Below are 26,644 nucleotides of genomic sequence, written 5' to 3' on the forward strand. Positions count from 1 at the left end.
TGTCTTTCATTGTGTTGGTCTGAAATTTTAGTGAGCAGAGGGATTGAATGACCATGTCGTAAACTTCCATCATTAGTTTTTGAGAATATTGAAACTTAGAAAGCAACATTTTTGCATGGCAATATTCCCGAGTTGTAATTGCATCATATTTACAGTTGAGGCACTGGCCATTCAGCCCAACAGGTTCAAGCTGGAGTCTTTTCACATGAACAACTTCCACCTCTCGTTCATCTAATTCCATCATCTTAATCTTCCATTCTCATATTTATTTATTCAGCTTGCTTTTAAATCCTGTGTAACTATACAACATTTATTTTCCCCTAGACAATATTCACACTTCCAGCCTGAATAATGGCCTATCACCACAAGCCTCTATCAGTAAGGTAGTTATGAATCCATATGACCAAGTCACGAGATTAACAGTGACTTTGTTGTATGGTTTCAAAATTGACTTACTCATAGCGACAGAAGGTTGTAGTGGAAGAATCATATTCAGGCTGGGGGTCTGTGGCCAGTGGAGTTCTGCAGGGATTTGTGCTGGGACCTTGGCAGTTTATGATATATTAGACGAAGTGGGATCCGTTGGGTCCCAGCTTCATACGGGAGGGCTGGTCCCCCAATGCAATATTCAACCTCTCCACCAATTCCAATATTTGGGGGGGGGGGGGGGGGTTTCTGGAGCACTAACATGGGTGTTGTGGGCCTGAAGGGACTGATTTCCAGAGGGCTAGTATGGACATTGTGGGCCAAATGGATTCTTGGGCTGGCAGCACAGTCACTCAGGCCTGGCAGCTCAGTCACTCAGGCCTGGCAGGCTGGCAGCTCAGTAACTCAGGCCTGGTGGGCTGGCAGTTCAGAAACTGCCAGAAATTCTGCCCAAAACAGGTGACGGACTCTGTGAGATAGGGGGAAAGGGTGGAGAATCAATTTTTGACAGCCATCTTTTTTTACAGATCACAGCAATGAAGGAGGAAAGTCTATCCTTGCATGGATCTCTGGAGCACTAGTATGGGTGTTGTGGGCTGAAGGGACTGGTTTCCAGAGGGCTAATATGGACATTGTGGACTGAATGGATTATTGGACTTGCAGTTCAGTAAGTCATGGCTGGTGGGCTGGCAGTTCACTAAGTCATGGCTGGTGGGCTGGCACTTCAATCACTTACATCTGGTGAGCTGGCAGTTCATTTACTCATGGCTGGTGGGCTGGCAGTCCAGTCACTCATGGCTGGTGTGGCAGTTCACTCAGTCACGCCCCCACTCTGCTCCTTGCCATCTCCCCCCCCCCCCCCCACGCATTGTCCATCTCCCCTCAACCTTCCCCCCCCCCCATGTACTCTTAGTGGCTCTCCGACAGTGCAGCCATTTCTGCCTAATAGGTTCACATTGTGATGAAGGACATGCAGACATGGCAAGTGGAAAAGTGATTTATTAAAGCTTAATATGTGAATGACTCTTTAAATATAACAACAATTTAAATGTTAAAGATGAAATTTTTAAAGTTCAGTTCTTTCTTGGTGTGTCTCTTGTGTTCTTCTGCTCACTGCCTCTTAATGCCTATTTGCTGTTGATAAAAAAAGCGACAATTTTAATATAGAGATTGAACGGTCAAATTTTAGCAAAGAAAATCTGAGAATTTACCTCAAGTCATCATTCAGTGCAAGCAGCAAATCCAATGTCATAGCACTTCAAGCAGAGTGCAGACAGCAAATCCAATCTCACAGCACTTCAAGCAGAGTGCAGGCCAGCAAATACACACTCACAGGCACACGCATGCACTCACACACGCACTCTCACGCGCACTCTCACGCACACTCTCACACTCACACAAACAGACTCGCATACTCTCACACACACTCACACAAACAGACTCGCACACTCACAGACACATACACTCACACAAACACTCACTAAGCGGACATCACGGAATGAGCAGGACTTTTGTACTAAACACAGTCGGACCTAATAAAGCATTAATTCCTTCCAAACACAGTCGGACCTAATAAAGCATTCATTCCTTCCCGACATAGTCGGACCTAATTAAGCATTCATTCCATCCCAACACAGTCGGAAGGGGGGTTACCTCCATCGCAGTGATTGACAGGCGAGAGGATCTCAAAGTTTTTAAGCACTCATAACTTTTTTTATTTTTCATCGATGTGAAAAATCCTCGGGGCCTGCTCAGCGGAGGAGGACTGTGAGTATGATGACCGTTTTTCTAAAATCAATATACAGCGCAGACCAGGCATGTGCCATCAGGGTAGGGAACGTAGGCAAATACTGGAGGGCTTAGTTTTAAGGGGAGAGGGGCAACGTTTAAAGGAGATGTAGGGGGGAATTTGTTTTACGCAGAGTGTGGTGAGTGCCTGGAATGTGCTGGTGGGTAGGCACACGGATGTACATGAAATGGGCAGCGTGTGGATAATGTGCAGGCAGATGAGAATTAGGTCTTGGCATCATGTTTGCACAGATATTGTGAGCCTATGGACCTGTTCTTGTGCTGAAATGTCCGATGTTTAGTTCTGCTGTTGCACTTGTCAAACATCTCAAAACTGCTGTAATACCTGACCACATTAGTTTATGTATAGTAAACTAGTCTTAACCTGTTCGGTTTACCCAGGAATATTTAAGCTCTGGCATCAGATATCCTTTAAATAAATTTTATTTCCATTTCCTCCAATGGCTCGTCCCTTTTCACAAAGCGAGACAAGGACAGCAGGAAGTACGAGTAGGTTTGCTCCAACCAATGTTCTGTGCAAGTTAACACAACTTATTGACTTGTCAATTTCATCCTGCTAGAGGCAAAACTAATATAGTTTCATGGCATTATGCTGTAGCTTTAAGTGATTGTGCAACTGTACTCGGATCACACTGATTCTCTTCCCCACTTGACATTTATTTCCCAAGGTCGATGTGGCTTCATTGTTCACATTTATCTGTATTAAAACTAATTTGCTGATTATACGGGTGCTACATTGATCACTATTTTCTTTCTGTTGCGATTTCTGAGAGAGCCCAGTGGGAAATGGCAGGTGAAGCTCAGCCAATAAATTTAGAATTGCATTTTATGCTAGCCTGAAACAGGGTAATACTAAATACTGAGGAATCAGAATCTGAAATGGTTGCAGATTGCTAGCTGCCAGCAAAATATTTTCATTATCTTTCCTTACGCCAACTTTAAGTACCTAGACATGCTATCTACCGTACTCAATTTGGGAATTGCATTACTTGTTCACCAATCTTTTTGCACCAAGACATTTTCTAATGATTTTTTAAGATATGTTCCATATACTTTTGCAAAATTGCTTCCAAGATATATGTGCATTGCTTATTCCTCTTGTGGATGCTGCATGCATATTATGCAATACACAGAGAATGTAATATTCTGTAAAATTCCCCAATTTATTCTGTGGTGGACATGACTAAAATGCTAACACATGAGAGCTGCCTTGATTACTCATCACACAATTGTTGCAGAATAAATATGCTGTTTTTCTGCTGCAATTGCATGATTAATTATTTTGTAATAAGTAAATTCTGCCACTTCTGACAACGAGCCCATGTTGAAAGAGCAGCAATAAAATTTAAGTAGCACTGTCACACTGTCCACTATTCTGGTTTCCATGATTCCTCAGCAAAATATCTCCCACTTCATTTAAATCATTTCCATTCACTGTTTAAATGAGGGAAGACAAACCATTTTATGTTAGAAATTATATTTAATGTCATAGATAATGTATTACATGGATAATAACTGCAAGTACATTAATGTTAATAACTGAAGTTCACTCTTTGGTAACAATATTATTATTGTGTCATGGATTTTTATTGTGCTGCTGTACGTATTATCACTTAGATAGATCTAACAACAGAATACCCTTTCTCAAAAAATGACAGAGTAAGGAATAATAATATTTCAATACCAAAAATATAATGCACTAATTTCTTCCAAATAGTTATTCATTGGACATTAGGCAGTCTAATGTGGCCATGCAAACTACAGTAGCAGTTACTTTCATTCATTAAATTATACCATAAGGTAACTGTGTAAATTTATGCAATTGACTATAAATGTGGCTATAATTCTAATTATTTACAAACTTTATTCTTGGTTTTGATTAAAAATCTGCACAATGGCTTGTACTTAAAATAGCCTTTCCATCATAAATAAATATCAATTGCTGGATTATATTCAGCGGGTCAGGCAGCATCTTGGAGAGAAAAACCTTCATGTTTCAGGCTGATGATCTTTTATGGGTTGTGAGAAAAATCAGGAATAATTATTACTAGCAAATTATCCTGGACCAGCCCCATCGAAACTATGACCAACAAAGCATACCAGCCTTAGATGGCTGAGGAAGTTCGTCATGTCTTCAACAACTCTCACCAACTTCTATAGATGCGCTGTAGTAAGCGTCTTTTCTTGATACATCACAGCCTGGTTTGGGGATAGCTGCATTGAAGATGATATGAAATTTCAGAGGTTTTGTGAACGTAGCCCTCCATTGACTCCCTTGACAAGGCCACCAGCAAAATTAAGGCCCAGTCACTCCCTCATCTCCCCTCTCCTGTCAGGCAAGAGATTGAGAAAATTGAAAATGCATACCTCCAGATTTAGGAAGAGTTTCTTCCCAGCTGTTATCATCAGGCAACTAAACAGTCCTCTCATCAGTCCCGACCTCCCATTTACCTCATTGTAGTTGGATTTAAATGTTGAAGTAATGTGACAGGTGACAAAGAGCTCGGGTCACTATGACAGATTGAAAAGAGGTCTTCTGCAAATATTCTATGCCTCTTCATGAAGGTTTATGCATTTGGTGTGTTCTCCTACATTATTAGTTTATTTTGAGATACAGCATTAGAAAGAGACCCTTTGGCCCACCAAGTCCATGTGATGATCGATCATTTGTTCATCCTTTTTTGTTGTCCCACTTTTGCATCTACTTCCTGCACATATAGAGCAGTTTACAGAGGCCAATTTATCTACATATCCGCACCTGGAAGCACCTGGAGGAAACCTACATGGTCATAGGGAGAATGTGCAAACTCCACATCGACAACACCCAAGGTCAGGATGGTAACTGGGTCTCTGGTGACTCTCCCAGTTGTACCATTATGCTGCCCTAACGTTGCATTAACATTGTTTGACATAATTTTATCCATAGACTTTGAACCTGCGCCATACATTACACATGTTTAAACAAAACTTAAAGCCGCCATCTTTAATTGAAAATTGGTATATGTTTGGCACAATATTAAAAATTATGTAATCTATTTAGGTAAAATGTTAGAACACAACCAATCTGTTTGCCTTTCTATTCACGTTGTCTTTCATCCTGACTTTCCTTCCCTTTTCTGAAAATGTATCTGTACGGAGTTTGTACATTCGCTCTGTGACGGCCTGGTTTTCTCCAGGTGCTCCAGTTTCCTCCCACATGCCCAAGATGTCCAGGTTTGTAGGTTAATTGGCTTCGGTAAATTGTCCCCAGTATGTAGGATGGAACCAGTATACGGGCGATTGTTGGTTGACGCGGAGTCTGTGGGACAATGGACCTGTTTTCACGCTGTGCCTCTCAAACTAAAACTAAAAGCTAAAATGCTGAGAACTGCACTCTGTATCTTGCCTTTTGATCTACATTTTTTAAATTTGGGTTTGACTTGTATTTATGTATAGTATTAACAGATCTGATTGAATAGCATGATAACAAAGCCTTTCACTGTACTTCTGAACAGATGGCAATAATAAACATAAACCTTCCAGCCTTTGAAGTCATTCAGTGTGATCACAGAGGGCAAGTGAACTTTTGTATCAGTTTAATATTCTGGCCAATTACAACCCCACATCACGCCCGGTGGAAATAGGAAAGGTGAGAAATTGGGTCCATAGTTGGGTAAATCATATCAAAATTTGCAGACTTTCAATTAAAGGGTACACAGTTAATTGCCAACAGATTAGTAGTTTAAGCAGATATAATTTGAAAGGTAAAATGTGGAGTTGGTGTATTTTGATAAGAAAAATTGGAGGAAATTTACATTGGTAATTTTAACAAAGGAACAGAGCTCAATGATTCAGATGCACAAATAATTAACTAGGAGGAGAGATTTTACAGCCATGGGTATAAATGTAGTTTAAAAAAAAAATAGAACCATATGAGTGCAAAAGGAGGTAGGTAATGCACACAAGGTGAAATTTAGTTGTTTTGATACATTAACAGTATTGTTTTTTGATTTAAAGCTTATATGACTGAAGAAATTCAGAATAACTGCTTAAGCTGATGACAAATTGAGAATTTAATAATGCTTTAAAGATGTGAACAATTTCGTAATTTCAATGCCGTAAAGAGTCGCCCAATCAATTATTGTGGTCAGACTTTAGAGATACAGCATAGAAACAAGTCATTCGGTCCACCGAGTCCACGCTGACCAGCGATCACTTGTACACTAGTTCTATCCTACATATAACAACACAAAACAAGACCAGGTCTTCAATGTCTGCGACAAACATTATGCCATATTAAATAATCCCTTCACATTGCATTTTAATTTTTTGAAAGCCTGCGATGCATCTTGCTGTTTGTGAATAGGAAGGGTTGTGACGTGTTTTGAAGTTGAAGAGTTGCGGATGATTGGCCTCTGGATTATTATGGCTGCTAAATAAATTATATTGGTTTTATTTTAAATAACTATTTTAAATAACTATACTTCAATTGATTATGATCAAAATATTTTAACATCAATATTACTGTGCAAAAGATATCAATTAGACCAAGATAATTTCTAAGGTCAGAACCTAGGTTGCTAACAGACCTACTTGACCGTTCAGGACCTGTTTGTTTTGACATGCAGCCCAGAACAGACTGGGTAAAAAATGGTAAGGCTTTTATATCATACGGCCGTTGGGGGTCGGCCAAAACAAGTTCTGCATATGAAATAACAGGCAATTTATTTTCTCTCAACTGGTGGAACTCTCTCTCTTTGCTGACCATCAAACTTGAATGTCAATATAGAAACGAGGGACACAGATACTGGTTCATGCACAAAAGGACACAAAATGCTAAAGTAACTCAGCAGGTCAGGCAGCATCTCTGGAGAACATGGACAGGTGATGTTTCAGGTTGAGACTTCAGTTGTTTAACTGCAAATTTTATTTCACCTGCGGGCAAAAACTATTTTAATTAAGCTTTTTCATGCGCAGGACTTGTTCCCAAGTTCAAGTTCACGTTTATTGTCACTTAACCAACTAAGGTACAGTGAAATTCGCCTGCATGGTGACACAACATTAAGCCAGCTCTGTCCCTATGCAGGGTCTCACAAATTTGTATCAGAATAGTTTGTCCAGCAAGTCAACACCAGCAGGTCTGGAAACATTACATGGCACAAGTCAGTGTAGATAGCAGATGGTTCATGTCATTCAAATTTGAAATTCAAATTATGGCAGCGAATATTAGGATAGTTTTTTCATGGAAAAAATAGTTAAATAAGCAGGTAAATAAGTAGAATTAAATTTAGAAAACCCTAAGACTTGAATTATGAAGTTACATATATATAATGTACTGTCTGTTGCATTTAATATGTGGTCCTGAAATCTCCTGTATAGGATATTTTGTAAAATATTAAACATTGTTCTACCTTTCTCAGAACTCAGTCCTTCATTAGTAAAATTGATGTTCTGGACTACTTTCCTTTGACCCATAAGTAAATTGGTTTTAGGATGTTAATTACAAAAATTGTCTTGGGAGAGGATCATGTTTGCAGCCTTATGTTGTTCATGAATGGATCACTGCTCGACTCTCTGACAATTCCGGGTTTTTAATTAAAGAGTTCCTCTGTGGAATTCTGTAAGCAAATCCCAGATGTTGTAAGAACCTGACAAAGATTAGCATATGGTAAAGGGCACGGCTATCTGTTTCCACTCGAGCTTCCTCAAGCATACGTTTTAATAGAAACAACTTCTCTCTTACAGTATATTGTGGTAAAAGGAACACATGTGGTTTGTCATCTTCATTTGGGAAGGGGGAAGGGGGGGGGGGGCAGAGAAAGAACAGTTGGAATATCATAGGGAGATTGGTGTGAAAGATCACAGGAGGGTGCCGTTCAGTGGGTCATATATCTGTTTAGCTCAATTACAGGTGCATTTGGAAGGTGAGGTCAGTGAGGAAACTACAGAAGTGATCCTTTTGTGACTCAGAGTTTGAGGATGGGACATTTTGCAGGGAAAGTGTAATTTAATACAGTGGAATTAGGGTGATTGAGACAGGATGCCTTGCCAGTGGGAAGCTGCCACCCATTGGGAAAACGAGCAGTCAAATGTCTGATGGGGAGCTTTGAACAAAGTGCAAGTGAAGCTGGAATGGGGCTTTCTTATGTAAATGGCTCATATGCTGTACACAAGTGGTCAGATACTTCAGAAATGGGCATTTATCCAGAAATGTTTTTTATTTGTTTATAAAAAAAAATCTCAAATCAGTGGTGTAGTTTGCTTTAAAAGGTGGCATTACACCATGGAAATTGAATATGGCCATGTTGTTGGCTATTGAATTAAGCGGCTTTTTCACGGGGCGACTTGACGCAAGAGTTAACCAGAGTTTAACATCGTGGGAACCTCGTGCGATAACAGTACGGCATTTGTGGACCACCGTGGCGCTAACGGCAGGTAATCGTGTAACTTGGTGACTCGGGAGAAAATTCAAGCAAGTTTGAATTTCTCCAAGAGTGACTTGTACACTTGTGGTTGAGCATTGCAACATTATATGAACGTAGTGGCCAGTGCGATATCCGTAATAACTCTTGCGGTTACCGTGGGAACTCCTGCGAACGGTGAACTCGGAAGCTGGACAGAGGGGACAGAAGGTGAGTAAAAATTGTCTTCTGTGGGATTGAATTTAAAAAATAAAGATTTGCATCCGCATATGGACATCAACTTATTCATGAGTTATGTTAATGAGATTCAAGAAAATAACTATAATCTTTAAAAGTGACTTTAAAAGGGACTTTACTGAAAGGTCCCGCATTTTTATGGTCCGTGAGGAATTTTTCACATGTACTTCTTTGAGAGATACAGCTCGGAGTCCTCGCCGACTAGCGATCGATGCCTTTCCGAAGCATGGTCCGGAACGCTACCAATCAATGTTCTCCAGAGACCCGTGTAAGGAGTGAACTGCACATGCTGGTTTAAACCGAAGACAGACACAAAAAGCTGGAGTAACTCAGCGAGTCAAGCAGCATCTCTGGAGAAAAATAGCTGATGTTTCCGGACGAGACACATCTTCAGACTCAATTCCGATTAGGATGTCTGAAGAAGGGTTCCGATTCGAATCGCCACCTATTCTTTTTCTCCAGAGATGCTGCCTGACCCGCTGACTTACTCCAGCTTTTTATGTTTTTCTTCCCAGATCTGACTTACCTGCTGAGTTACACCAACATTTTGTGTCCTTTTGTTCGTATTAACCAGCATCTGCAGTTCCTTTAGACATTACCTAACTTCAGATTTTAGAGATATAGCGCGGAAACAGGCCCTTCGGCCCACCGAGTCCGCGCCGACCACCTATTCTTATCCGGCTTCAGAACGGTTCTTCCTTCCATTCGTTTGGGCACTGACCCGACCTACCAACCTACCTCAATGCGGACATTGGACTTTTCCCCCCTGGAACTGTCCTGAAAACATATATTCTGAACTCTGGTATTTTCCTCTTCGCTCTACCTGGTGTTCTTGTGCATGTGTCGGAAGGAACAGCAGATGCCGGTTTAAAGAGAATGCAGATGCCGGTTTAAAGAGAACTCGACGGTTCAAAATGCTGGAGTAACTCAACGGGACATGCAGCATCTCTAATGAGACGGAACGGGTGACGTTTCGGGTCGAGGCCCTTCTTCAGACTGTACGTGGCTTGGTTATATTCATGTATAGCATTATCTGATATGATTGTATAGCACGCAAACAAAAGTTTATTCCCTGCATAGAATCATAGCGTAGAAACAGGCCCTTCGACCCAACTTGCCCACACCGACCAATATGTCCCATCTACACTAGTCCCACTTGCCCGCGTTTGGCCCATAACCATCTAAACCTATCCTATCCATGCTTCAGTCGAATGCGTCTTAAGACAGTACCTGCCTCAACTACCTTAACGGATAGATCATTCCATACACCCACCACCCTTTGCGTAAAATAGTTACCCCTTAGGCTCTCATTAAACCATTCCCCCCGAACCTAAACCTGTATCTGCTGGTTCTCGATATGAGACAATAATAACAAACCAAAGCGAGTTAGGACATCAACGGGGAGATCCTGGATAAACCCAAGGTAGCCACAAAATGGAGGAACTCAGCGCAACAGGCAGCATCTCTGGGGAGAAGGAATGGGTGACATTTCGGGTCGAGACCCTTCTGATATGCTGCCTGTCCCGCTGAGCTACAGGTTGTGTCTATCTTCGTTTTAATCCAGCATCTGCAGTTCCTTCCTGGCCGAACCCGATTGAAAGATGAGAGGCTGGGCGATAGAGCACTGGGTGTGACAAGGATCAGGCTTCAGTAAGCAAAGTAAAGAGAGGTGGCAACGTTATGGAAATGAAGCGGGTAATCCGAGTGATGGCGAGACGGTATCCTCTAATGTGTCGGAAAGAATTGTAGATGTTGGTTTGCGCCGATGATAGACACAGTAATACTGGAGACAGACATAACATCATGGACGGGCAGCATCTGGATAAAAGGAATGGGTGACGTTTCGGGACGAGACTCTGAAGAAGGGTCTCGAACCGAAACGTCACACATTCCTTCTCTGCAGAGATGCTGCCCATCCCGCTGTGTTACTCCAACATTTCGTGTCTATCTTCCGTATGCTCTGTGATGGTCATCTCGGAGTCAAGTGGCAACTCTGGTCTGTAGACACGAGGAACTGCAGACGCAGGAATCACGAGCAAAACACAGAGCGTTGGACGAGCCTGACCCTTTGAGTTCCTCCATCACTTTGTGTTGAAGTCAGGTCTGGACATTGCTTGGCTCAGTCTCAGGCGCCGGCTAACTAGGAAGGTCGAGTCAAAGTCCAGCACTAACACTCAAGAAATAACGTTTGCGGCCTGATGTTCCCAATATTTAATTGAAATCATTAATAAAGTAAATAAATAGATACCGGTCTAATCAGTATCTACGGGATTGGACAGGATAGATGCAGGAAGAATGTTCCCGATGTTGGGGGAGTCCAGAACCAGGGTCCCAGTTTTACAGTCTACCGTGGGAACTATTTAACTCAATAAAGTAAAGTAAAGTAGCCTTTATTGTCATATCAGCGCACAGGCAGCAGTTGATTGTTGCTCTATTCAGTTTCCCAGGGGGTCGGGACGGGACTGGAGTTGGGAGGGAAAGGTGGGGGAGCCGAGGGAGAGGAGGGGGAGACAGATGGGGGTGTCTTCATTTACTGGCGGCGGGTGTCTGTCACTGAAACAGGCAGGTGAGATTTCACATCCACCTTGTGTGTGCCTCTCTCTCTCTCTCCCTCCCTCCCTCTTACACAGGCTGAGAGACTCTGCCTCTGTGAGTGTACGTCTCTTTCTCCCCCTCTCCCACACACAGTAAGACCGAGGTACTGTGCTCAGTCCATCTGTGTCTCCCACATACACAGTAAAACATGTCTCCAAATGAGCCAATTCAACCAAGGGAGGATATTTATAGTGTGTGAAAAAAAAGTGACATCATTTGTGCCACGTGATGATTTAACAACACTTCACAATGTTCATTCAAGATTTAACGGGAAAGCTCGGGAGATGGACAAGTCACTCGCACAAATAACAGAAATGCCGAGTACCGTGGGAACTCTTTATCTACCCCCCGTTATATCGTGTGATATCGTGCTAGACCACGACCACTTCACTCTGGTTACATCTTGCGTCAAGTCGCCCCGTGAAAAAGCCGCATAACCGCTCATGCCTCTGTGCTGTGAACACCAGTGTTGTTACCTTGGATTTCTGACATATTTCTGGCTATATATTTATATTATTTAATAGAATCCTCTGGATATGTTTAATAATGGTATTTGAATGAAAATACATTTACATCCTTCTTTCTTCAAGTTTAGTTTTGCATTCTATGTTTCTGTAGGTGATTTTATATATGTGCAGTTCCCCCTTGGCAAGAGGCAAGTTTTCCAGTCTTTGGTAAAAACACAAATGTGGGTCGTCAACAGGGAAAGCACTTCCTTCACTCTGAAGGCATACACATTCTGTTAACTTGCTACATCCTTTAGTACAGCTGGTAGTGGATTCAAACCTTTGAGATCTCATTCCACTCTATAAAGTGGTTTGGTATTTACAATAATATACAGCCTTTACATTTTCAAAATAGGAAATTTTCTTTTGTTCCAAGTTTCTTAAGTTAATATATAAATTAATCACAATAGGAGAATGAGGGACATAGAGTGCTGGAGTAACTGAGCGGGTCAGGCAACATCCCTGGAGAACATCGATAGGTGATGTTTCGGGTTACGACTCTTCTTCACAAGAACGGAGTGAACTGCAAAGTACGACATTTAACAGAAAACTATGGAGAATTTGCCAACACTGGGTGTATTTTGAAACTACTTTTGAAATAAATTGTGAATAATCTCTAATTTGCTTAATAGTATAAAGGATGATATTAATTTTGTCCCATAATTCAAAATTTCTTTATTGATTCTTGATCCCATGTATACAAGACACTTCATGAAAAATCAAAGCAAAATGGGTGATTTATTTTGCGATAATTTTAGAATTCAAGTATGTACAATCCTAAACTTGTGTATGGCAGATTAAACAATAGGCTGATGCACAACATCTATCATAATGTGTTCACATGCTTTTTTTTAAATGGCATGCTAAAAAAGAAACAATTTATTGATTAATTTTTCAGCAGATTCAAGATCATGTCCCACTTGGTCTGTTGTGACCCCATTACCATTCTACTTCCAAAAAATGATGCAACAGACTACACTCACTATGTCCAATTTATCCTGTTCTTGGCTGCACCATTACCTTTTTTCAGTTTGTTAATGGTATGTAATGCCATTTATAACCCTGCCATTTATTGTCCATTACTAATTTTCACAGAATTGGCGAGGCATTTAAGATTCAATGACATTTGCGTCTGATCAGGTGAAGTTAGCAGATTTCCATCCAGTGGCACAGTTGGGTTTTGCAACAGTCCAATGGGTTCATTGCTCAGACTAAACTTGTTTCAAATTCCAGATGTCCTTCGCATATTAGTTACTTAATTGAATTTAACCTCTGCACTTTGTGATAATGAGATTCAGACTTATTTCTTGGGATCAATGATCTGGATGTCTGGTCTCCTATCCAAGCAAATGCCACCAAACTCAATCGGTCTCAATGGCTGGAGATGCAAGAAACTGCAGGTGCTGGAACCTTGAGCAAAACACAATTGCTGGGCGAACTCCGTTGACCTGGTAGCATCTGTGGAGGGATCTTCCTCAGCGCACATAAAAATCTTAGTGGTTACCCCCTACTATCTTTCTCTTCCATAATGGCCCTCTCTTGGTTGGTGTAATCTGTGAACGATTATGTGTTAGATTCTCCAATCAGTAAGTATTCACATTGATGGAGGAGATCTGGAATGAAGCCAAGGTTATAAGGTCATAATTGATAGGAGCAGAATTAGGCCATTTGATCTCACACACTGAGGAAGAGAAATTGAGAAAAGTAAACCTTGTGTTCGGAACCATTTGCTTACAGATCTTATTGACAGACAGCAAGCTGATGTACCTTCTCCATACATATCTTTGCCATCCTTTCAGCAGCAAAAAGTCATTCAGTCTCACTGGTCTCTACAGTTGCACATTCTTCCATAATTGAGGTAGTCTCATTTGCTGACTGCTTGGTTGTTGTAATACTGCTGGATAAAATTCAAAAATATAGTGACCTAGAAATTGAAGGGAAGAGATTACAGATAAAATTGCTTGTCAAATTACTGTTTGAATCAAATTACTTAGAATTATAATTCACTAGCACTCTTAGACAGTTGGTACCTACCAACAGTAATATGTTATATATTTTGCGAACAAATTGGATGAAAAAAACATAAGCTGTCGGCTGTAAAATTTGAATGTTTTGTTAATCATTATTTAAAAATCTCCCAGGAAGAGAATTAATATGTCTATAACTTCCAGTGGAAGCCATTTAATCACTTCAGTTCCACTTTAATTATTCTGAATATTGTTATCCTTGTACTCGGAGTAGGCTGCATTGATTTGGGTAACTCAAATGGTCACATTAGATCCTTGCTACAAATGAAAGTCAAATAAAATATCAGATTCAATTCTTCATATACCTTCCTTTGTAAACACTCTTCTCCCCGCCTAAACGCACTGCCTGGCTGTAAGATCGTTTTCACTCAGCATAACATGTAATATTTGAAGTAATAACTATTCTTAGTTGGCAGTTGTTTGACTGAATGAATGTTTAAAAGTAAAGAAAATTGTTTTCAGTTACTTTCAAATTTCATTCCATATGTTCAGATAGATTATTATGTCAGAAAGATTGCGTATTTCTTGTGGTTCTCTATGTATCGGGCACCTTCTGATGCATGTTCAAATGGGCATTGTTAATGTATGTGTTGAGGTCACAATGCAACAGATGATTTTGAGGAATTGCCACATTTTTCTGTGAGTTCTACTTTTTTGTCTCTTTCCACAGGTGCTCTTGAATATACATTTTCCAAAATTTTATTTGAACAACACTTTTACTTGAAATCTATGTAAACTGATGGGATCATTTTAGTGAAAGGATATTTGCTTCATTCAACAAGGTTTCATTCAACAGAGTTTGTTGAATTGATATCCAACGTATATTAAATGAAAACAGAAAATGCTGGAAATACTCAGCAGGTTTGGAAGAGAGGAGTAGTTTTCACCAGAAATGGGGGGGGGGGGAAATAGAAACAAAGCAGGTTTTAAGTTGCAGAGAAGAAAGGATAATGAAGTGGAAGAATGTGTGACTGGAGACCAGTGAGAATGAATGACTTTTTGCAGCTGAAAGAGTGGCAAAGATATGTATGGAGAAGGTGAAGTGGAAAAAAGGAATAAATTCTGAACTACCGTGAAAAGAGAAATCTATGCAAATGTACATTGGCATTTTTAATATCCACAACACTTTTGCCTGTTACTGTACAATGAGCACATTGACATCTGGGCTAAAATCTATGAACATCGAATGACGATCAAAGAAAACCTGCAAATGCTGAAATCATTAAATAAAAATGCACAACGCTGGAGACACTCAGCAGGTGTTTCCAGAAGATAGACACAAAAAGCTGCAGTAACTCAGCGGGACAGGAAAGAATGAATGGGTGGCATTTCGGGTTGAGACCCCTCTTCAGACCTGAAACGTCACCCATTCTTTCTCTCCAGAGATGCTGCCTGTCCCGTTGAGTTACTCCACCTTTTTGTGTCTATCTTTGGTTTAACCAGCATCTGCAGATTTTTCCTACACAGGTGTCTCCAGAACACATCTTTCTCCCTGATAAATGGTCTGGGACCTGAAACATTAACTCTGTTTTTCTTTCCGTGGATGCTGCATGACCTGCTGAAAGTTTCTGGCATTTTTATTTGGTCTATGAACATAGTCCGTCACTAATTGAATTGGAGACCCTGTCCACTGAACCACAAAACTAAGAGTACTTCTGAATTGGCTGCAAGTTTTCTTATCTGGGTGGGTGGTAGCCTCCCCACCCCTTCCCAACTTACTCTCACTTCCCCTTACTTAGTGACAAGCAATTCAACATCTTGTTGATAACAGAGGGGCAGAGGAAAGTGCTCTCCACATGGCATGAAAGAAGTGCAGGCAGGACCAAGATGATGACACTGGAGATAGTGGTGAGGAAAATAACTGCTAGGTCGAATCATCCAGTAACTTGTGAGATAACATACTCCATCACTTTGCAGATGAATGAGAGTAGACTGGACATTATTTAACCAGTTTGGAACTTTTCTTTTTTTATGAACAGGACATACATGGGCAATTTTCCATAGAGCTGGATAGATGAAAGTCTTCAACCTGCATTAAATCACCTTATTCTGGAATCCCAGCCTTCAGTACTGCAGATGAAATGCGAGACCAAATTGACTGAAGATTGGCTGAGTTGGTGTAAACCCCAGGAGAAAGTGAAGGTGGATCATCTACTCGGCCTTTCAGGCTGATCATGATTCAAATGCATCAGCTTGTGGCATAGTTTTCCAGCTCTTCCATTACTGAGAATGGGAATGATTGTGTGGCCTCGTCCTTTCATCAGCTCTTGACATGTACATCATTATTCATACATGGATATACCAGGACTGCAGAGTTTTGACCTGGTTGTAGATCACGTGTTTCTACGACATGGTGATGCTGATGCTGGTTTTACGGCAACATTTATTGAACACTCGAAATTTAAATTACACATGCGCTGCAGGAGGATTTGACTAAGTCTCTGGAATTTTGATTAATTCCCCTAATCTTGATTCAGTAGCAACTTCTCTCTCATCATTCCTCAAGAGTAGAGTTTAATGTTGGGTTGGATTGAAGTGTTGGGTATTTTAGTCTTTAAATATTGTGTTGTGTGTTTTATCAGAATATTGTGCACGATATCAATTTGGATATAGACTCAAAATGCTGGAGTAACTCAGCTGGTGAGGCAGCATCTCAAGAGAAGGAATGGGTGACGTTTCGGGTCGAGACCCTTCTTCAGACTGATGTCAGGGGATGGGGCTGGACAAAGATAGAATGTAGGCGGAGACAGTAAGACTAGTGGGAGAATGTTGTGTTAAATTCTATTGTGTATTGTGTGTTCTTTTTTTAAGTGTATCGCTGCCTGGCAAATTCATTTCACTGCACCTTCGTTGGTGCATGTGATGAATACATTTGACTGACTTTGAGAATTGGGATGGGGAAGGGGATGGAGAGAGAAAGCAAGAGCTATCTGAAGTAGTATCCATTTGGATCACAGACTTAGTTGCTACTCATGATAGTTGCTATAACATGATGAACAACTTTCACATGTTTAATGAATGAATTAATTAATACTTTATTGTTACATGTGACAAATTAGTGAAATTCATTGCTTGCATACCCAAGGTGTGCAAATAGCTGCCACATAAAGGGCACTGACAAAGTTACAAAGTATCTGTGTCTCCCTTTGTTCTTCCCAAAAATATGATGCTTGTTGTTGAATGTTTTGCTAAACTTATTTTAGAAGCAACTTTCCATGAGGCAGAATGCTGCTGTACGGTCTCGGGTGTCAGATTGTTTATCAGATCCTAATCTCTTGGGTGGTTTTTAAAGGTTGTTTACCCAATACTAATTACTTGAAAATACCTTGTTAAATAAATGAGCTCTTTAGCAGCATCATTTAACCAATACAACCTGAGTAATTCAAGTTGTTACCTAATACTTCATACTGTGAGCTGTCAGCATTGGCGTAATTATTTTTCTTATCTTCATTTAATGAGATCTTTGCAGAGTGATTTTGAGGGAGGAAGGCACTTTCTCATTAAAAGCAAAGTGCGTTAAGGATAATTAATTTGTTTTATCCAAAAGCAGAAAATTCTACTTTTATAGAATCCTTAAAAATTATAGAATCCTCAGGTCAAACGTGGGAAAACATGATTGGCTTGGGTGGCCATCTTGGGCGAGTTGGTCTAAGGGGCTTGTGTTCATGTGGTACTCTTCTCTGACTGATTGTTTCAGCACTGAAGGAAGCCATTAGGCCATTAATTCTATGCCAGCTCCTTGTAGAAAAGTCTAATCGGCACCATTCCCCAGTAGCCCTGCAAATTAGTCTCTTTGCATGTTTATCCAATTATCTTTTGAAAGTCCTAATTGTCTTGTGTTTCTTCTACTTTTATAGGCAGTGTGTACAGATATCTGTACACAATGCTCTGAACATTCGGCCAAGGCTTTCCTAAGAACGATGCGACATCTTTAGTTTCGCAATACGTATATACAAGCAAAACAGTTAAAGTTTAGCAAAATTCTCTCATACCTGAAAAAGCAACAAACCATTTCTCCATAAAATTAAGTAGTACTAAAAGAATACTGCCAAAGCTGAGCGTTAACAATTTAATGTTGAAAACCTTTTGTTCTTTCTACACGATCAGTTGTTGAGTTTGTTATATATTTTATTTTCATTTTCATTCCACTATGTTAGATTTTTATTGTATTGCCTAAATCGTCATTCCTTTGTTTCGCTATTGTACTTTTGTTTAACCTTTCCTTTCTCTTTTCAGACACACTTGGTCTTGCGTCCTTTCAAACCTTGCAACAAAAAGAGATGCTAAAAACCCCAGGAGATGGAGGACGAGGGTAAGAATAAAATTGATGAGCTTATCAATCCAGCAGCACTTTCTAGGTAAAAATTAATTAGTAAACAATAGAGGTGATTTTTATAATTTCAGACATTCTGCTCTCAAAACTTTTATTTTAACTTGACTTAACTTAAGAAACCTCAGACAAATTAAAAAAAAATGCTCAATGCATGCTTAAACACTTCATTTCGGTAGACAATGGCTTAAACATTGGCTTCATTTATCAATTCAGTGATTAAAGGTAATACAAAAGTATATTTTTTGTTTAGTTTAACAAGGAACTGCAGGTTAATATGCAAAAGGACACACAGCTTTGAAGTATCTCTGGAGAATATGGATAGATTACATTTCCGGTTGAGTCTCACCAGCACTGTACTATTTTGTGTAAAATAAACTATTATGTACAAATATGAAGATTAATATGTTCGGTGTATTATGTTGTAAATTATATTTTCAACAAAGTTTACCAGAGCAGTACCTGGAAAGGAGACACAAAATGCTGGAATAACTCAGCGGGACAGGCAGCTTCTCTGGAGAGAAGGAATGGGTGATGTTTTGGGTCGAGACTCTTCTTCAGACTCCTTTTTTTGGAGGGAAGGAGGAATCACAGAGGGGGAGCAGAAAGAGTGGATGTATCTGAACTCTCATCGGAGAGAGGAGGAGAACTTCTTCAAAGTAGACATACCTTGAGAGGAATTTGCAGTGGAACGGACAAAATGTGTAGAAAAGAACTGCAGATGCTGGTTTAAATTGAAGGTAGACACAAGATTGGGGACAATCAGCCATGATTGGGGACGATCAGCCATGATCACAATGAATGGCGGTGCTGGCTCGAAGGGCTGAATGGCCTCCTGCACCTATTTTCTATGTTTCTATGTAAAATGTGTGTAGTAACTCAGCGGGACAGGCAGCATCTCTGGAGAGAAGGAATGGGTGATGTTTTGGGTCGAGACCCTTCTTCACTAAGTGGAAAGGGCTGTTTATCTTACGACAAAGGGTAGGACAGACCCAGTGTATATGCTCGAGTTTAGAAGAGTGCAAGAGCACTTGAATGAAACATGCAAGATCCTGAGGGAACATAGCAGAGTGTATGTAGATAGGATGTTTCCTCTTGTTGGAGATACCAGAACTCTTTTAAAAGAAACATGGAAACATATAAAATAGGTGCAGGAGGAGGCCATTTGGCCCTTCAAGCCAGCACCGCCATTCACTGTGATCATGACTGATCATCCACATTCAGTACCGCATTCCTGCCTTCTCTCTAGGTCACCTATCCACTCTCTCCACGAATGCTGCCTGACCCACTGAGTTACTCCAATACTTTTTGTTTTATAAAATGGTGAATCAGGTTTGAGGCGGTGAGTATTAGACTTGTACAATGTAAACCAGTGCAGAACAGAAACAGGCCCTGGGCTCACCATGTCTACACCGATCAAGATGCCAATCTAAACTAATCCCATCTACCTACTGTATCCCTCTTATTCCCTGCATGTTCATGTGCTGGAAACCTTGCCTGGCAGCATGTTCCAGGCACCTACCACTGTTTAAAAATAAACATGCATTGTAAGTCTTTAGACTTTCCTCCTCTTGCTTTAAACCTACGCCCTCTAGTATTTCACAGTTCTCGCTCCACATATAAATTACCCCTTTGCTTCTGAATGGGACCCACCTTTTCCCTGGCTACTCTCTTGTAGTGGGATTGTTAGAAATATGCCTGTGGTACTTACCACTTAATGCGGTGTGATATTCTAGAATGCCAGATGAAGCCAGGGAGGGTAAGCAATCAATTTGGCTGAAAACGCAGTACCCATTCAATTTTATGCATGGTATTTATAAAAACGTACCGTCAGTAAAGTGTCAAATCTACTATGACAGGACAACTCAAACTCTTCAGTCTAAACCAAATGTTGCCTGCAGGGGATGAGTCTCTTGTCAAAAGCTTCTGTGTATTTTTAAAGAATCAATGTTGAAATTTTAATTCAAGTAGACACAAAGTGAATTTGGTCTTGAATGCTTCCATGTGCACAGTTTGCAATGATAAATAAGAGATGACTACAGTTAAAATAATTCAATTACTGTATGTTACTTCGACCTTCTATTTAGTCTTTCATAACTTAAACTTTTAACTGTAATAACTTAATTATTTTGTACTTTTCATCTCCGCCATGCTGTCTGGGGGCACATCTGAAATATGTTGGTACATTAATACTGTTTGCATATCTGAAACACCCATAATTCAGTGTTTTCACTCTGTCTCCGCCCTTTTTGTGTGATTTATTGTGTCACATGTCCCTTCAAACAGTTTATCAAATGTTTTTGTGAGCTAAGCACACATTTACTCAGTGGGTTTTCAGACTTTTAACATCTCCCAGGGGTGGCACAGTGGCACAGCTCCTGGAGCTGCTGGTAGACACAAACTGCTGGAGTAACTCAGCGGAACAGGCAGCATCTCTGGAGAGAAGAACGGTCTTGACCCAAAACGTCACCCATTCCTTCTCTCCAGCGATGCTGCCTGTCCTGCTAAGTAACTCCACCATTTTGTGGCTACTATTGATTTAAACCAGCATCTGCTGTTCTTTCCTACTAGATATGCTGCCTCAGTTCCAGCAACCAGAATCCAATCTTGACCTTCAGTGCTGTTTATATGGAGTTGCACATTGTCACTGTAATCATGTTACATTTAGGTTGATGGGAAGAGTAAAAAGATAAATGGGCTGAAAGGCCTTTTTCTAAGCTGTATGGTTCTATTCCTATGCATTGGTTCCATGGCTTGCATTTCCCTGATATATTAAGGCAAAAAGACAGCTCTATGATATATAGTTTTATGTAGATTTTTTGTGTTGTGTAACTGTCATTAAATGTCTGGGATAATTATTTTATCCACATTTTAACTATTGATTTATTTTTTGACAGTTAATCTTGCATTTAATCGTGTTGAATTTATTATATTCTTGGACTTTGGTGATTAATTGCCTTCCTATCCATCACTGCTCTTGCTCCTAGGCACTATGTAATCAGAAGCGGGAGTGCTTGTTTTCTCCAAGCTTGAGATACCTAAACACTTTTCTCATCCCAGTGTGTTCAATTTTTTCAGCTGTTATTTTATTTCCTGCAGCCATATCCTGACATTTTCAATGACTTTCCTGTTCAGATTTCAGTTTAGTTTTGTCTGCCTGTTAATAAGTGATGGGAGCAGAATTAGGCCATTTGACCCATCCAATCTATTCTGCTGTTCAATCATGGCTGATCTATCTTTCCGTCCTAACCCCATTCTCCTGCCTTCTCCCCATAACCCCTGACACCCATGCTAATCAAGAATCTATCTATCTCTGCCTTAAGCATATCCATTGGCCTGGCCTCCACAGCCTTCTGTGGCAATGGATTCACCACCCTCAGACTAAAGATATTCCTAAAGGACTAGACTCTCCCACTAGTGGAACCATCCTCTCCACGTCTACTCTATCCAGGCCTTTCTGTCACATCCTTCAGAAACTAGGCAGGATGGAAAACCTGGGTAGCAGATTTGACATGGTGTTATAATATCAATGGGAGTGATAGTCATATTTGGAGAGGGGCATTGTCTATGTTGCAAATCTTCATTGTTTCAAAACTTAATCGGGTTGTCAGATATTAGGAAACATGGGTGGAGTGGGATTACAACGCAAGACGAAGCTGAAGTCTAGAATGTTCAAAGACAATGTTTTCAAGAGAGTTAGATTGAGCTCTTCGGCCTGAAGGAATCAAGGGACATGGGGGGGGGGGGGGGGTTGGATGATCAGCCATGATCATATTGAATGGCGGTGCTGGCTCGAAGTGCCAAATGGCCTACTCCTGCACCTATTTTGCTATGTTTCTACAACAGAATGCAATGTTTGCAGAAAAAGGAGAAAGTATTTAAAAAAAATTGTATTGAAATATATGAAGTGTGGTTTCAAAAAAGCATGATATCCTGAATGTTTTCTGATGTAATGTCCTCACAATTTTCGAGAATATTAGACTAGAAATTTATTCTGATAGCACAGTGATTTTATGCGCTAAACTTATAAATGTTAATTCATAAATCACACATGATTAAGTAATTTGCGTAACTTCATAAAATTAAATACAACTCATGTATATTAAGTCCATACAATGTATATCTGGATGTCAATCATACAAATCTGCTTTTGAGTTCTGGTCACTAAAATTGAATTGGGTAGTTGCCCACAAGAATTTGGATTACAGGAAATTAGACTTGTATTTATTCATTCCAGTGTACAAAGAAAAATCAAAATATGAATATGTATTACCTATTTCTAAACTGAGTGATCTGTTTCTACAAATCTAAACACAATATGAGAGGCTTTCACGGTGATGATTCTGTAATCACTTGCCAGGCTAGATCCGATTAGATCTTGGTAGACGAGCAAGAAATCCTGGATCATTCTTCAGAACCTGAATATCTAAATATGATACTGAGAACTGCATTTTCTCTCAGTCTGCTCCAGATAATGCTGTAAGCCAGTCGACCCTCATCAGATAAATTGGCTGTGGATAGACTAGTATCAGGAACTTTGTCACTGTTTATCTTATATTAGTCACTTAAAGTCCAACAATGGTCTATACGCATTTGTAGATCTCTTTTGGTTCTTGAGCTATTTTGAAACTTGGCTGGGATTTGATAGCTGTTTGGAAATGCATCATTATAATGTGCATCTGGGGTATAAGCTGGATAATCACGCAAGATAAGTTTGTGTTTATTTAGTGTCATAGAGTGATACAGTGTGGAACCAGGCCCTTCGGCCCAACTTGCACACACCGGTCAACATGTCCCAGCTACTCTAGTCCCACCTGTCTGCATTTGGTCCATATCCCTCCAAACTCGTCCTATCCATGTACCTGTCTAACTGTCCCTTAAACATTGGGATAGTTCTAGCCTCAACTACCTCTTCTGGCAGCTTGTTCCATACACCACATCATTGGAATATGCACACACTTCTCCAGAACAATATCTTTGTTTTTCTGCCCCTACTTCGAGATTCTTAATTAAATACTTCAGTTTGTTTCAAACATTTTCAATTCCCATTGTTGATTTTATGTCTTGGTATTTCCAGCAAAACCGATTTACTGTCCGTGGTCAAAATTAACAATGGCAGATTGCAAGTATTTAAGAACCTTGAAAGTTCCCATTGTCTTATTTTGCAGAAAGCGTGTCATATTTCTTGCTATGCCTGCTAACGGCAGTTCAGCCAAAATTCAAAAACCCACTAGGTTATGGGTTTTAATGACCTACTCAGAAATACTTTGGATCTAAACTTGGAGTTTGTAAAACTATTGTTATTCCCTAAACATTATTCCCTTGTATATCTGTACACTGTGTATGGCTCTATTGTAATCATATATTGTCTTTCCACTGGCTGGTTAGCATGCACCAAAAGCTTTTCACTGTACCTCGGTACACGTGACAATAAACTAAACTGAACTGAACTATTGTCATAAAGTATGAATTGGGAATGGTTTTCAAATATTCAGTGTACTTTTCTTTTTATTGTTGTAGATTGTGAAACTGTGGAATGCAAAAGAAGTCCAGTTAATAGCTGAGGCTAACGACATCGCTTCTGGAGGAACGGGCTATTTCAGCCGTCATGTAACTGCCACTATTAGTACTTGATTTGATGATCTAGCGGGATCTTCATACCGATCAGTCAGTGGTTTATTTATGGGAGAATCATGGTTTATGCTCCACTTTTGACTGCACCTGTGGGAACCTCAAATAACACAATTATCACTTATGAACATGCCTATTTCAACTCTACAGCACATCGTGTAATTCACAGTGAGATGGAAGTTTCTGTTACTGAAGGATCAGCCACTTACAAAGCTTCAGAAGGGAACTCTGAAAATAGCACTACAGTCCCCTCTCAATCAGCCCATGGAGGTATAAGCCTTCCTCTGCAAGTCCTCCTTTCTGCAGTTATGGTGGTGATAGCATTAATTTCTTTCTTGGGGAACTTTATAGTCTGTCTCATGGTGTATCAGAAGGCAGCTATGCGATCAGCCATCAATATCCTTTTGGCAAGCTTAGCCTTTGCAGACATGATGCTTGCAATAATAAATATGCCGTTTGCTCTGATCACCATCAATACCACTTACTGGATCTTTGGAGATATCTTTTGCAGGGTGTCTGCCATGTTTTTCTGGCTTTTTGTGATTGAGGGTGTAGTTATTTTGCTTATAATTAGTATCGATCGATTTCTCATTATTGTTCAACGCCAAGACAAACTGAACCCTTATCGTGCTAAGCTGCTTATTGCCATCTCTTGGGGAATGGCATTTTGTATGGCTTTCCCCCTCGCAGTTCGCAGTCCAGATCTGCCTGTGCCGTCTCGAGCTCCACAGTGCGTTTTTGGGTATTCCACGGACCCTGGCTATCGGGTATATGTTCTGTTGATAATAATCATATTTTTTTTTATCCCATTCATGTTGATGCTATACTCTTTTATGGGTATCCTCAACACAGTTCGGCACAATGCAATTCGGATCCATAGTAATTCGGATGGCATTTGTTTAGGCCAAGCAAGTAAGCTTGGGCTTATAAGCCTGCAGAAACCGTGCCAGCTAAGCATTGACATGAGCTTCAAAACTCGTGCCTTCACCACCATCCTGATCCTCTTTGTTGTCTTCACTTTTTGCTCTGCACCATTCACCACATACAGCCTTGTTTCTACTTTCAATAAAAGCTTTTACCATAAAGTTAACTTCTTTGAAATAAGCACATGGTTTCTTTGGTTAAGCTACCTCAAATCTGCACTCAACCCATTAATCTACTACTGGAGAATTAAGAAATTCCGAGATGCTTGCTTGGAGCTGATGCCAAAAACCTTCAAGTTCTTGCCTCAGCTGCCTGGACGCACGAGAAGACGTGTTCGTCCAAGTGCCATTTATGTTTGTGGTGAACATCGATCTGTTGTTTGATACACACTTTTTTTTTAAGTAAAAAAAAAAGGCACTGCCAGCATAATATTGGCCAATTGTTTTGTGTGGAATATATTTTCCCTAAAATCTCATTCTTTACCCATACAGCCCTATTATACATTTTTGATTGCTCTGATGTTCTTTAAACAATATCAATGTTTCTGCAATGTAAATTTGCAAAATATTGGGTGTGCAATTTGTATATTTTTGGATACTCTTCCAATGTCAAACAGGCTGTGCTTCAAAGCTTGTGAATTGTCGTCTACTGGTTTGGTGCTGCTGAAGTGTTGAAAATGTGCAATGCTGTGTTTTGTGTTCTGACCACTAAATGAAATTGACCTTTTATTAATAATAGGTATTAAGCACAATTGTCCTCTCAGGCAATCCATAAGAAACGGTGAGCACTGTATGCCAATTGCCTTGTTAATTTTGTGGGTTGATGGATGGGGCTTGGAGAACTATTGGGATAGTTTTTAGTTTACTGCTGTACAATACAGAATTGATATTTTCATGCTTTTTTCCATTGTAACTCATTAGTTTGTTTTAACTTTGTTTAAACAGGTTGTCTTACAGAGTTTGAATGAGTAATATGAATACATGATGCATGCAGGATACAAGAGTGGTATACTCAGGGAATAATGAATTTATTACTATGAATTAGTTGGTGCTTGATTCTGATGTGGGTTAACTTTGCTTAAATATATTGTAAATCTGTAAATTTCTGTAGTGACCAATAAAAATTCTCATGAATAGAATCACTTTAATGCTAAAAAATCAATTTAGAATGTGTTTATATACCTAGATCAGGAGTTAAAGATGTAAATATAGTATTGAACAGATTTTAATTTAGCTGTTGATTTACCAGTTGGTGCTCAAAGAGCCATGGTTTTAACTAATTATTTGATGTATTTCAGAAACTCAGATCACTCTGGTCAGCAGAAAATTATAGTCTTTAGATTCAAGGTGAAGGCAGAACTTTAGATATTTTATCTGTACATCTGAATCGCTGAATGCAATTAAATTATTTTGATATGTTTTAGTATTATGAATTGCATTTCTGTAAACGCGGTTGTTTATTTTTACAATTATTTATGTAATTTTGTGCCTGTGTTATGCCTTTGTTTTATGCATAAAATTTCAACCTGATTTCTGAAAGGTCTGTACATGGGTCTCTAAGTATTGATTAGTTGCCCTTGCATAAAGCAGACATGTTACTACCCCTGTTGAATCTTGTCATTGTGCACTATCAGTGGATATTAAACTGTGAATGGTAAATGTATGTTTCACAAAAAGATCTGAGGTTGAGATCATTCAGTCATAATCTTAGCAATAACATTTGACGTGTTAAGAATTTAGTTTTAAAAAGGTGAATATT

At 39.8% G+C, this 26,644-nt stretch overlaps 1 protein-coding gene across 7 annotated transcripts in view; it reads left to right on the plus strand.

Annotated features, from left to right (window-relative positions):
• Nucleotides 1-26,486, plus strand: part of gpr63 (G protein-coupled receptor 63) — a 52,716-nt gene extending 26,230 nt beyond the window's left edge. For 2 of the 7 annotated variants that reach the window (XM_033021050.1, XM_033021056.1), the window contains 3 exons: nucleotides 18,238-18,359; nucleotides 21,319-21,392; nucleotides 23,852-25,281. In XM_033021050.1, coding sequence (XP_032876941.1) covers nucleotides 24,025-25,269 — 1,245 coding nt within the window. In that variant the 5' untranslated portion in view covers nucleotides 18,238-18,359; nucleotides 21,319-21,392; nucleotides 23,852-24,024 and the 3' untranslated portion in view covers nucleotides 25,270-25,281. Of the gene's footprint in view, nucleotides 1-15,436; nucleotides 16,276-18,237; nucleotides 18,360-21,318; nucleotides 21,393-23,851 lie in introns of those variants that run through there. The other 5 variants (XM_033021055.1, XM_033021052.1, XM_033021057.1 and 2 more) reach the window with 5 other exon arrangements.
• The last annotated feature ends 158 nt before the right edge of the window (nucleotides 26,487-26,644 follow it).

This window comes from Amblyraja radiata, chromosome 5 (genome assembly GCF_010909765.2).
Source record: "Amblyraja radiata isolate CabotCenter1 chromosome 5, sAmbRad1.1.pri, whole genome shotgun sequence".
In the NCBI taxonomy this organism is placed as follows: Eukaryota; Metazoa; Chordata; class Chondrichthyes; order Rajiformes; family Rajidae; genus Amblyraja; species Amblyraja radiata.